The sequence below is a fragment of the Eriocheir sinensis genome, chromosome 23 (genome assembly GCF_024679095.1).
Source record: "Eriocheir sinensis breed Jianghai 21 chromosome 23, ASM2467909v1, whole genome shotgun sequence".
Lineage (NCBI taxonomy): Eukaryota > Metazoa > Arthropoda > Malacostraca > Decapoda > Varunidae > Eriocheir > Eriocheir sinensis.
In genome coordinates this window covers 7,719,100-7,732,792 of record NC_066531.1, presented here as the reverse complement: position 1 = coordinate 7,732,792, position 13,693 = coordinate 7,719,100, and the positions used below count along the sequence as shown (strand labels likewise).

The 13,693-nt window shown below is 47.1% G+C and overlaps 1 protein-coding gene across 1 annotated transcript; it reads left to right on the top strand.

Annotated features, from left to right (window-relative positions):
* Positions 1-1,962: 1,962 nt before the first annotated feature.
* On the top strand, positions 1,963-13,145 carry LOC127002569 (katanin p60 ATPase-containing subunit A-like 2). The gene is made up of 5 exons (XM_050868649.1): positions 1,963-1,976; positions 2,094-2,217; positions 9,912-10,054; positions 11,696-11,863; positions 12,450-13,145. The coding sequence occupies exons 1-5, from the start codon at positions 1,963-1,965 to the stop codon at positions 12,667-12,669; spliced, it is 669 nt and encodes a 222-aa protein (XP_050724606.1). The 3' UTR covers positions 12,670-13,145.
* Positions 13,146-13,693: the final 548 nt, after the last annotated feature.

Genomic DNA, 13,693 nt, shown 5'->3' with positions numbered 1-13,693 from the left:
CAGCGTATGCAGAGACTGCTGGCAGACTCCTGAGAAGGTCGTCGATGTACAGATTCCAGAGGACAGGTCCCAGCACAGATCCCTGAGGGACTGAGGCACCCACTAGGAGGTCCTTGGACTGCTGGCCGCCGACGACGACGTGGAGGCTTCTTCCTTGAAGGTAGTCGCTCATCAGCATCAGCAGGTGTCCTTGGATGCCTTTGGCACGAAGCTTCTCTAGCAAGCCCGCGTGCCACATCCGGTCAAAAGCACCCGCGATGTCGAGAGCGACGACAATGGTATCCAGGCCGGTGTCTAGTGAGTCCTGCCAATCCCTGGAGAGGAGCAGCAGGAGGTCTGAAGTGGAGCGGCCAGATCTGAACCCAAACTGCTGATCAGTGATGAGAGCGTTGTTCTCGAGGTGGCGGGTGATGGCCTCCACCACTATTCTCTCGAAGATTTTTCCAACTACAGACAGGAGGGAGATAGGCCTGTAGTTGGCAGGGTCAGATCTGGCCCGCTTTTTGTGAACCGGCACCACGCGAGCCTCCTTCCATATAGAGGGCCAGGTGTTCTCCCGGACACAGGCCCCGAACACCTCCGAGAGGGGTCCTGCCAGCTCACTGGAGCAGTGACGCAGCACATGTGGGCTAACGTTGTCAGGACCAGTGGCCTTCCTGACGTCCACCGCTCTTAGAAGGCGCTCCACTTGCTCCGGGTGTACCGCAACCTCTGTCAGGGTCTGGTTGCATTCCTGTGGCAGTTGTGGTGGAGGTCTGGTGGGGTCGGCGACGGACATCTTGGCAGAGAAAAGGTCAGCCAGGAGCTCTGCCTTCTCCCTGCTGCTGGTGGCTGTGGTGCCGTCCTGCTTGGTGAGGGGAGGGATTGTTTCTTGGTGGCTGCTGCCTTGCTTTTCCTTAACAAGGGTCCACCAGGTCTTGCTGCCCACCCCTGGCCCGCACAGCTTGGCGCGGAGGTCTCTTTCCCACCTCCGTTTCGCCCATTTACTGGTGGCCACCATATTTTTGCACGCTGCTCGATGCAGGGCTTTGTTGCAGCGGGTTGGGCTCCTTTTGTAGCGGAGCCACGCAGAATATTTTCTTTCTGCAGCAAGGCGGCAGCGGTAACCAAACCAGGGCTGATCGGTGGGCTTGGAGGTGTACTGGCGGTGTGGGATGTGCTCTCGTTGGAGAGCTTTGAGCCGTTCAGTAAAGGCCTTCGCCATGGGCTCTGCTCGCCCAGACAGAAGGGTGTGCCAGTCTGTCTGCTGCAGGTCTCTTTTAAGGGAGGGCCAGTCAGCTCTGTCCCACAGCCAGATAGTGTGGGAAGTGGCCTCATCCCGCGCCACGCCCACGTCTGCTCGGGTCAGGATGGCGTGGTGGTCAGAGCTGCCTACCGGCCCAAGCTGTTGGCACGTGACCCTGCCCTCTCCCAGGTCCGAGATAACGGGATCCAGCGTCCCGCCTCGCTCATGGGTCGGGAAGGTGACATGATCTGTCAGACCCTGCACCGTCAGGAGATTTTCGTAGGCGGCTCCCTCCATGTGCTGGTTTAAGTCGCCCACGATTAGGACATGCCTGCAGCGATGGCGAGTCAGCAGGTCGTCCATTTGCTCCGTCAGAAAATCCAGGGGGGCAGTCTCTCTCTCTCTCTCTCTCTCTCTCTCTCTCTCTCTCTCTCTCTCTCTCTCTCTCTCTCTCTCTCTCTCTCTCTCTCTCTCTCTCTCTCTCTCTCTCTCTCTCTCTCTCTCGACCGTCACTTCCTTCAACTTTATATTAACTAGAGTTGAGATGCAACGTTTTGGAGCCATCTGATTACTGTAGAATCACTTAGGTCTGATTTTCTATTTAAATCCATGTAAGTTTCTCTCTCTCTCTCTCTCTCTCTCTCTCTCTCTCTCTCTCTCTCTCTCTCTCTCTCTCTCTCTCTCTCTCTCTCTCTCTCTCTCACTTAAGTTTAAGAACAAGCCACCTCGTCTGGACCATGGGGTCTGTGTGGTATGATTTTCTATGTAAAAGTTCTCTCTCTCTCTCTCTCTCACACACACACACACACACACACACACACACACACACACACACACCCTCCCTCCCTCTCACACTCTTCCTCCTCAGGTTCGGCGACGCGGCGAAGCTCTTGGCCCAGGAGTCGCGGCTCAACACGGAACAGTTTAGCGTGTGCGACAAGACGGACCTCTCGGGGATACTGCAGGATTACGAGGACTGGTACGTCAACAAGGTAAGGCCATTTTCCGCAGCCTGTATCATTTCCTATATCATTTTCCGCAGCCTGTATCATTTCCTGTATCATTTTCCGCAGCCTGTATCATTTTCCGCAGCCTGTATCATTTCCTGTATCATTTTCCGCAGCCTGTATAATTTGCTGTATCATTTTCCGCAGCCTGTATCATTTTCCGTAACCTGTATCATTCCCTGTATCATTTTCAGCAGTCTGTATCATTTTCCGTAACCTGTATCATTCCCTGTATCATTTTCAGCAGTCTGTATCATTTTCAGCAGTCTGTATCATTTTCAGCAGTCTGTATCATTTTCAGCAGTCTGTATCATTTCCTGTATCATTTTCCGCAGTCTGTATCATTTTCCGTAACCTGTATCATTTTCCGCAGTCTGTATCATTTTCCGTAACCTGTATCATTTTCCGTAACCTGTATCATTTTCCGCAGTCTGTATCATTTTCCGTAACCTGTATCATTTTCCGTAACCTGTATCATTTTCCGCAGTCTGTATCATTTTCCGCAGTCTGTATCATTTTCCGCAGTCTGTATCATTTTCAGCAGTCTGTATCATTTTCAGCAGTCTGTATCATTTTCAGCAGTCTGTATCATTTTCCGCAGTCTGTATCATTTTCCGCAGTCTGTATCATTTTCCGTAACCTGTATCATTTTCCGCAGTCTGTATCATTTTCCGCAGTCTGTATCATTTTCCGCAGCCTGTATCATTTTCCGCAGTCTGTATCATTTTCCGCAGTCTGTATCATTTTCCGCAGCCTGTATCATTTTCCGCAGCCTGTATCATTTTCCGCAGTCTGTATCATTTTCCGCAGTCTGTATCATTTTCCGCAGTCTGTATCATTTTCCGCAGTCTGTATCATTTTCCGCAGTCTGTATCATTTTCCGCAGTCTGTATCATTTCCTGTATCATTTTCCGCAGCCTGTATCATTTTCCGTAACCTGTATCATTTTCCGCAGTCTGTATCATTTTCCGCAGTCTGTATCATTTTCCGCAGCCTGTATCATTTTCCAGTCTGTATCATTTTCCGCAGTCTGTATCATTTTCCGCAGCCTGTATCATTTTCCGCAGCCTGTATCATTTTCCGCAGTCTGTATCATTTTCCGCAGTCTGTATCATTTTCCGCAGTCTGTATCATTTTCCGCAGTCTGTATCATTTTCCGCAGTCTGTATCATTTCCTGTATCATTTTCCGCAGCCTGTATCATTTTCCGTAACCTGTATCATTTTCCGCAGTCTGTATCATTTTCCGCAGTCTGTATCATTTTCCGCAGCCTGTATCATTTTCCGCAGTCTGTATCATTTTCCGCAGCCTGTATCATTTTCCGCAGCCTGTATCATTTTCCGCAGTCTGTATCATTTTCCGCAGCCTGTATCATTTTCCGCAGTCTGTATCATTTTCCGCAGTCTGTATCATTTTCCGCAGTCTGTATCATTTTCCGCAGCCTGTATCATTTTCCGCAGTCTGTATCATTTTCCGCAGCCTGTATCATTTTCCGTAACCTGTATCATTTTCCGCTGTCTGTATCATTTTCCGCAGTCTGGAGCATTTTCCGCAGCGTGTGTCATTTTCCAGTCTGTATCATTTTCCGCAGCCTGTATCATTTTCCGCAGTCTGTATCATTTTCCAGCCTGTATCATTTTCCGCAGTCTGTATCATTTTCCAGTCTGTATCATATTCCGCCGTCTGTATCATGTTCCGCAGTCTGTATCAGTTTCCGCAGCCTGTATCATTTTCCGCAGTCTGTATCATTTTCCGCAGTCTGTATCATTTTCCGCAGTCTGTATCATTTTCCGCAGCCTGTATCATTTCCTGTATCATTTTCCGCAGTCTGTATCATTTTCCGCAGCCTGTATCATTTTCCGCAGTCTGTATCATTTTCCGCAGTCTGTATCATTTTCCGCAGTCTGTATCATTTTCCGCAGCCTGTATCATTTTCCGCAGTCTGTATCATTTTCCGCAGTCTGTATCATTTTCCGCAGTCTGTATCATTTTCCGCAGTCTGTATCATTTTCCGCAGTCTGTATCATTTTCCGCAGTCTGTATCATTTTCCGCAGCCTGTATCATTTTCCGCAGTCTGTATCATTTTCCGCAGTCTGTATCATTTTCCGCAGTCTGTATCATTTTCCGCAGTCTGTATCATTTTCCGCAGTCTGTATCATTTTCCGCAGTCTGTATCATTTTCCGCAGCCTGTATCATTTTCCGCAGTCTGTATCATTTTCCGCAGTCTGTATCATTTTCCGCAGTCTGTATCATTTTCCGCAGTCTGTATCATTTTCCACAGCCTGTATCATTTTCCGCAGCCTGTATCATTTTCCGCAGCCTGTATCATTTTCCGCAGCCTGTATCATTTTCCGCAGTCTGTATCATTTTCCGCAGCCTGTATCATTTTCCGCAGCCTGTATCATTTTCCGCAGCCTGTATCATTTTCCGCAGTCTGTATCATTTTCCGCAGCCTGTATCATTTCCTGTATCATTTTCCGCAGCCTGTATCATTTTCCGCAGTCTGTATCATTTTCCGCAGTCTGTATCATTTTCCGCAGTCTGTATCATTTTCCGCAGTCTGTATCATTTTCCGCAGTCTGTATCATTTTCCGCAGTCTGTATCATTTTCCGCAGTCTGTATCATTTTCCGCAGTCTGTATCATTTTCCGCAGTCTGTATCATTTTCCGCAGCCTGTATCATTTTCCGCAGTCTGTATCATTTTCCACAGCCTGTATCATTTTCCGCAGCCTGTATCATTTTCCGCAGCCTGTATCATTTTCCGCAGCCTGTATCATTTTCCGCAGTCTGTATCATTTTCCGCAGCCTGTATCATTTTCCGCAGCCTGTATCATTTTCAGCAGTCTGTATCATTTCCTGTATCATTTTCCGCAGCCTGTATCATTTCCTGTATCATTTTCCGCAGCCTGTATCATTTTCCGCAGCCTGTATCATTTCCTGTATCATTTTCCGCAGCCTGTATCATTTTCCGCAGTCTGTATCATTTTCCGCAGCCTGTATCATTTTCCGCAGTCTGTATCATTTTCCGCAGTCTGTATCATTTTCCGCAGTCTGTATCATTTTCCGCAGTCTGTATCATTTTCCGCAGTCTGTATCATTTTCCGCAGTCTGTATCATTTTCCGCAGTCTGTATCATTTTCCGCAGTCTGTATCATTTTCCGCAGTCTGTATCATTTTCCGCAGCCTGTATCATTTTCCGCAGTCTGTATCATTTTCCGCAGTCTGTATCATTTTCCGCAGTCTGTATCATTTTCCGCAGTCTGTATCATTTTCCGCAGTCTGTATCATTTTCCGCAGTCTGTATCATTTTCCGCAGTCTGTATCATTTTCCGCAGTCTGTATCATTTTCCGCAGTCTGTATCATTTTCCGCAGTCTGTATCATTTTCCGCAGTCTGTATCATTTTCCGCAGCCTGTATCATTTTCCGCAGTCTGTATCATTTTCCGTAACCTGTATCATTTTCCGCAGTCTGTATCATTTTCCGCAGTCTGTATCATTTTCCGCAGTCTGTATCATTTTCCGTAACCTGTATCATTTTCCGCAGTCTGTATCATTTTCCGCAGTCTGTATCATTTTCCGCAGTCTGTATCTTTTTCAGCAGTCTGTATCATTTTCAGTCTGTATCATTTTCCGCAGTCTGTATCATTTTCCGCAGTCTGTATCATTTTCCGCAGTCTGTATCATTTTCTGTAACCTGTATCATTTTCCGCAGTCTGTATCATTTTCCGCAGTCTGTATCATTTTCCGCAGCCTGTATCATTTTCCGCAGTCTGTATCATTTTCCGCAGTCTGTATCATTTTCCGCAGCCTGTATCATTTTCCGCAGCCTGTATCATTTTCCGCAGTCTGTATCATTTTCCGCAGTCTGTATCATTTTCCGCAGTCTGTATCATTTTCCGCAGTCTGTATCATTTTCCGCAGTCTGTATCATTTTCCGCAGTCTGTATCATTTCCTGTATCATTTTCCGCAGCCTGTATCATTTTCCGTAACCTGTATCATTTTCCGCAGTCTGTATCATTTTCCGCAGTCTGTATCATTTTCCGCAGCCTGTATCATTTTCCGCAGTCTGTATCATTTTCCGCAGTCTGTATCATTTTCCGCAGCCTGTATCATTTTCCGCAGCCTGTATCATTTTCCGCAGTCTGTATCATTTTCCGCAGTCTGTATCATTTTCCGCAGTCTGTATCATTTTCCGCAGTCTGTATCATTTTCCGCAGTCTGTATCATTTTCCGCAGTCTGTATCATTTCCTGTATCATTTTCCGCAGCCTGTATCATTTTCCGTAACCTGTATCATTTTCCGCAGTCTGTATCATTTTCCGCAGTCTGTATCATTTTCCGCAGCCTGTATCATTTTCCGCAGTCTGTATCATTTTCCGCAGCCTGTATCATTTTCCGCAGCCTGTATCATTTTCCGCAGTCTGTATCATTTTCCGCAGCCTGTATCATTTTCCGCAGTCTGTATCATTTTCCGCAGTCTGTATCATTTTCCGCAGTCTGTATCATTTTCCGCAGCCTGTATCATTTTCCGCAGTCTGTATCATTTTCCGCAGCCTGTATCATTTTCCGTAACCTGTATCATTTTCCGCAGTCTGTATCATTTTCCGCAGTCTGTATCATTTTCCGCAGTCTGTATCATTTTCCGCAGTCTGTATCATTTTCCGCAGCCTGTATCATTTTCCGCAGTCTGTATCATTTTCCGCAGCCTGTATCATTTTCCGCAGTCTGTATCATTTTCCGCAGTCTGTATCATTTTCCGCAGTCTGTATCATTTTCCGCAGTCTGTATCATTTTCCGCAGCCTGTATCATTTTCCGCAGTCTGTATCATTTTCCGCAGTCTGTATCATTTTCCGCAGTCTGTATCATTTTCCGCAGCCTGTATCATTTCCTGTATCATTTTCCGCAGTCTGTATCATTTTCCGCAGCCTGTATCATTTTCCGCAGTCTGTATCATTTTCCGCAGTCTGTATCATTTTCCGCAGTCTGTATCATTTTCCGCAGCCTGTATCATTTTCCGCAGTCTGTATCATTTTCCGCAGTCTGTATCATTTTCCGCAGTCTGTATCATTTTCCGCAGTCTGTATCATTTTCCGCAGTCTGTATCATTTTCCGCAGTCTGTATCATTTTCCGCAGTCTGTATCATTTTCCGCAGTCTGTATCATTTTCCGCAGTCTGTATCATTTTCCGCAGCCTGTATCATTTTCCGCAGTCTGTATCATTTTCCAGTATGTATCATTTTCCGCAGTCTGTATCATTTTCCGCAGTCTGTATCATTTTCCGCAGTCTGTATCATTTTCCGCAGTCTGTATCATTTTCCGCAGTCTGTATCATTTTCCGCAGTCTGTATCATTTTCCGCAGTCTGTATCATTTTCCGCAGTCTGTATCATTTTCCGCAGTCTGTATCATTTTCCGCAGCCTGTATCATTTTCCGCAGCCTGTATCATTTTCCGCAGCCTGTATCATTTTCCGCAGCCTGTATCATTTTCCGCAGCCTGTATCATTTTCCGCAGTCTGTATCATTTTCCGCAGCCTGTATCATTTTCCGCAGTCTGTATCATTTTCCGCAGTCTGTATCATTTTCCGCAGTCTGTATCATTTTCCGCAGTCTGTATCATTTTCAGCAGTCTGTATCATTTTCCGCAGCCTGTATCATTTTCCGCAGCCTGTATCATTTTCCGCAGTCTGTATCATTTTCCGCAGCCTGTATCATTTTCCGCAGCCTGTATCATTTTCCGCAGTCTGTATCATTTCCTGTATCATTTTCCGCAGCCTGTATCATTTTCAGCAGTCTGTATCATTTCCTGTATCATTTTCCGCAGCCTGTATCATTTTCCGCAGCCTGTATCATTTCCTGTATCATTTTCCGCAGTCTGTATCATTTTCCGCAGTCTGTATAATTTTCCGCAGCCTGTATCATTTCCTGTATCATTTTCCGCAGTCTGTATCATTTTCCGCAGTCTGTATCATTTTCCGCAGCCTGTATCATTTCCTGTATCATTTTCCGCAGTCTGTATCATTTTCCGCAGCCTGTATCATTTCCTGTATCATTTTCCGCAGTCTGTATCATTTTCCGCAGCCTGTATCATTTCCTGTATCATTTTCCGCAGCCTGTATCATTTCCTGTATCATTTTCCGCAGCCTGTATCATTTCCTGTATCATTTTCCGCAGCCTGTATCATTTCCTGTATCATTTTCCGCAGCCTGTATCATTTCCTGTATCATTTTCCGCAGCCTGTATCATTTCCTGTATCATTTTCCGCAGTCTGTATCATTTTCCGCAGCCTCTATCATTTCCTGCATCATTTTCCGCAGCCTGTATCATTTCCTGCATCATTTTCCGCAGCCTGTATCATTTCCTGCATCATTTTCCGCAGCCTGTATCATTTCCTGCATCATTTTCCGCAGCCTGTATCATTCCCTGTATCATTTTCCGTTCCGCCAAAGTTATCATTTTCTCACTCCTCGCATGGTTCACGGCGTACCATAAACTCCTCCTACATTGACCTTCCCCACTGAGTTGCCCGGGACCACAGTCATCATCAAATATTTCGATGCCCAAGAACACACACTTGACAAGGCTCTCTTACAGGTTTAGGGCATTTACAGCGGTAGTTTTATGAACCTTCTGGTAGTTTGATCATTCCTTTGTACCATGAACGTACAAGAAACACTCCTTAGAACGTGGCTTATTTCCTTCTCGGCCTTTGTTAGGGGTTGGTGTGAGGGGTGGAAGCGTGTCACAATTCCTATACAGTTCCAGAAGTACCCGCGGTTTGTGCCATGAACCTGTAACAAACACTCTTGAGAAGGGAAATGATCTCCTTGTCGGCCTTTGTTAGGTGTTGGTGTGAAGGGTGCAAGCATGTCAAAGTGCCTGTACAGCTCTAGAAGTACCCGCAGTTTGTGCCATGAACCTATGACAAGCACTCTTTAGAAGGGAAATGATCTCCTTGTCAGGGTTTGTTAGTTGGTGTGAGGGGTGGAAGCGTGTCACAATTCCTATACAGTTCCAGAAGTACCCGCGGTTTGTGCCATGAACCTATGACAAACACTCTTTAGAAGGCAAATTATCTTGTCGGCTTTTTGAAGGAGTTGGTGTGAGGATTGGCACCGTGTCACAATGCCCAGCTACGGTCACTTGCCTAACCTGTGCCCGTATAGTTCCAGAAGTACCCGCAGTTTGTACCATGAACCTATGACAAACACTCTTTAGAAGGCAAATTATCTCCTAGTCGGCTTTTGGAAGGAGTTGGTGTGAGGATTGGCACCGTGTCACAATGCCCAGCTACGGTCACTTGCCTAACCTGTGCCCGTATAGCTCCAGAAGTACCCGCGGTTTGTGCCATGAACCTATGACAAACACTCTTTAGAAGGCAAATTATCTCCTTGTCGGCTTTTGGAAGGAGTTGGTGTGAGGATTGGCACCGTGTCACAATGCCCAGCTACGGTCACTTGCCTAACCTGTGTCCCCATAGTTCCAGAAGTACCCGTGGTTCACTGCTTAGAATACAGCCTCTTATACAGCTGTTGTAGGAGAACCTGATTGTCTCTCATTCATTCGCTGGACTCAGTAATATAGACTCTTGACTCCCATGTTTTCTCTTGCCCAGTGAGTTGTGGAAGCTTGTCACAATCCCCATCTACGATCACTTGCCTAACCTGTGCCCCCCATAGTTCCAGAAGTACCCGCGGTTGGCCCGACGCGTGGTGGTACCCAGGCCGCCCCCGAAGCCCCACCGATGTGACCTACATGGCCACGGTGACGAAAACAGCCAGGGCAGCGATACGCCAACGGGGAAAAAGAGTCCCTTCTTCAGGTGAGTGCAGGGCAGGGCAGGAGGGGAAGGCAGGGGAAAAAAAGAAGGAAAGAAGGGAAAAAGTTTTGTTTAGTCGGCGCAACATCTGTGGTCATACGCCGGAGAGAGACAGAAGGGGAAGGAATTATAGGAGAAGGGAACAGTAGGAAAGTTTGGTTTAGTCGGCGCAACATCTGTGGTCATATGCCGGAGAGAGACAGAAGGGGAAGGAATTATAGGAGAAGGGAAAAGTTGGAAAGTTTGGTTTAGTCGGCGCAACAACTGTGGTCATATGCCGGAGAAACAGAATGGGAAGAAATTATAGGAGAAGGGAACAGTTGCAAAGTTTGGTTTAGTCGGCGCAACATCTGTGGTCATATGCCGGAGAGAGACAGAAGGGGAAGGAATTATAGGAGAACGGAACAGTTGCAAAGTTTGGTTTAGTCGGCGCAACATCTGTGGTCATATGCCGGAGAGAGACAGAAGGGGATGGAACTATAGGAGAAGGGAACAGACCCCAGGAGACGGGACACAACCCCCGACTAATACCTGGTACACTGCTGGGTGGACAGGGGCGTGGGGTATCGGAAAAGCCGCCCAAATTTTTCCATTCCGCCCGGGAATCGAACCCGGGCTCTCTCGGTTGTGAGCCGAGTGTGCTAACCACTGCACCACGAAGCCCTCAGGAAAGAAGGGAAGAAGGGAAGAAATATTGTGTTTGAATATAAGAAAACATCTTAAAGGGCCGAATTGTGTGATAAATAAAGGAAGTGAAAGGAGGAGGTAAAGCGAGGGATTACAGCCCAAGGGAGTGATATGCTTGGTTATAAGAAGGAAAAAATAACTTAGCAGACAGAATTGTATATACACACACACACACACACACACACACACACACACACAGGATAACGGGACAAACTCTGAATTTGCTGGTAAACATAAGGACGGCATTTGTGTATTTGGACGAGGAGATGATGAAGAAAATAAAGGTTACAATGATGGGCCAAGGCTCGGCAACAGTCTCAAGACCTCTTTCAAGACATGCCCGACCCTTTCACGTCAACACCCAAGACCTCGTGTATCCTAGGGTCGTGGGTAGCCGTGGCCCAGAGTCGGCACAGTGTGAACGGGGCTTAACACCCAAGACCTCGTGTATCCTAGGGTCGTGGGTAGTCGTGGCCCAGAGTCGGCACAGTGTGAACGGGGCTTAACACCCAAGACCTCGTGTATCCTAGGGTCGTGGGTAGTCGTGGCCCAGAGTCGGCACAGTGTGAACGGGGCTTAACACCCAAGACCTCGTGTACCCTAGGGTCGTGGGTAGTCGTGGCCCAGAGTCGGCACAGTGTGAACGGGGCTCTAGGACGTGAACGCCAACTCTGGCTATACGCTGAAGTGACCTTAACATACACATCGTTTTCTATTTCTCGTTCTTTCAGCACAGACTTCTAAATTCCTTCTTTTTTTAAACTCGTCTATTACGCCGTACCTCCCGTTATTAAATGGTATAGTGCTGGTGCGGCCTATCTCACGTCTCCCCTAAGTCTGAGTCTCCACTGTTGGAGCAACCTCTCTCTCTCTGATTTTCTATGTAAATCTATGTAAATCTCCCTGCCTCTGTTACCTTGCTCCGGGCCTGGCTCACCCCTGTTCTGCGTTCTCCAGCAGGCGGAGGTCCCTGCCACGGAGCGGGGGTTCGGGGGGTAGCATCGGCCGGGCAGCCAGCGACCCCAGCCTGAGCGAGGACTTGGTGGAGGTCAGGGGTCACGGGCGCTCCAGGAACTCCGTCAGGAACAGAACCATTGACAACAAAAAGAGAGAGGAACTGAACAGGTGAGAGAGAGAGAGAGAGAGAGAGAGAGAGAGAGAGAGAGAGAGAGAGAGAGAGAGAGAGAGAGAGAGAGAGAGAGAGAAGGTTTGTAACGAAGAAATATGAAAAAAATAAAGAAGAGAGAGAGAGAGAGAGAGAGAGAGAGAGAGACTTTTCTTTTTATCTTCCTCTTCATCCTCTTCTTCTTCTTCTTCTTCTTCTTCTTCTTCTTCTTCTTCCTCTTCGTCTTCTTCTTCTTCTTCTTCTTCTTCTTCTTCTTCTTCTTCTCCTTCTTCTTCTTCTTCTTCTCCTTCTTCTTCTTCTTCTTCTTCTTCTTCTTCTTCTTCTTCTTCTTCTTCTTCTTCTTCTTCTTCTTCTTCTTCTTCTTCTTCTTCTTCTTCTTCTTCTTCTTCTTCTTCTTCTTCTTCTTCTCCTTCTTCTTCTTCTTCTTCTTCTTCTTCTTCTTCTTCTTCTTCTCCTTCTTCTTCTTCTTCTTCTTCCTAATCCTCATTCTTCCTTCCTCTTTTCGTTAATCCTCTCCTCTTCTTCAACCTCTCCTCCTCCTCCTCCTCCTCCTCCACTACAGTTCTGCTCTTCCGCTCCTCCCAGGGGGCCTCCGGTGATGGGTGGGCGTCGCACCTCCAGCAGCGGGCCCGCCAGGAGTCCAGGTGACGAAAAGAAGGATCCCTCGAAGTCCTCCTCAGACACGGACAGCGGCGGTGGCGGCGGGAACGCTTCGGCCAGTGCGGACACAAAGGAACACAAAGGAAGAACAAACAACAGCAGACCTGCTGGTCCTTACGAGGTTGTTTGTGACAAGCTACACTAACTATCTAATCAAAGGTGGAAGATGAAGGACAGCAAAGGCGAAGGCTCCTCCCCACCCCCCCATCCCTCCAGCCAAAGCTGGCAGGAAAGGAAAAAGAACCATGCAGCATGGAAAAACTGCATGGAATTTATGTAGGAAAGAGGAAAGAACTACCATTACTGCTACCACTAACCGGGCGATAAAAGCGGACAAGGACACCAGTATTCGAAAGAACTTAACGTTATTACGACAATGAGTAATATCTTAGTTGCTGGTTGGATTCAAAACACTTGTCTAATCTATTCTTGAAAGCCGTAACTGTTGTACTATCAACGACATCACAAGGTAGAGAGTTCCAAACATTAACAACTCGATTGAAGAAGAAGTGTTTAGCTTCGTGCGACGAGAATCTTTTACCACTTATCTTCAAATTGTGATTTCTTCTTGTTCTATTTGATCGATCAATTGTAAAGTAATCTTCCGCATTAATATCACAGACAGGATGGATGGTGGGTGAATGGCGTAGTAGTAGTAGTAGTAGTAGTAGTAGTAGCAGTAGTAGTAGTAGTAGAAAAGTTGGAAAGTTTCATTTAGTCGGCGCAACATCTGTGGTCATATGCCGGAGAGAGACAGAAGAGGAATTATAGGAGAAGGGCACAGATCCCAGGAGACGGGGGTAATAGTAATAGTAGTAGTAGTAGTAGTAGTAGTAGTAGTAGTAGTAGTAGTAGTAGTAGTTGTGGTAGTCTCTCTCTCTCTCTCTCTCTCTCTCTCTCTCTCTCTCTCTCTCTCTCTCTCTCTCTCTCTCTCTCTCTCTCTCTCTCTCTCTCTCTCTCTCTCTCTCTCACGCAGCCTCCCCGTCTCTCCCTCCCGCCCGCAGCCTCGGCAAGTCATCAACCTCAAACAGATGATCAGTGACTACACTCGCCTTGAGGATAACATCGGAGACATTGGCAAGGGTCCGCCTGGCGCCCTGAACTCTCAAGCTGACCTCCAGGGCGGTGAGTGAGGGCTGCCTTCTTGTTGTTACGGTGACTGATGCTAC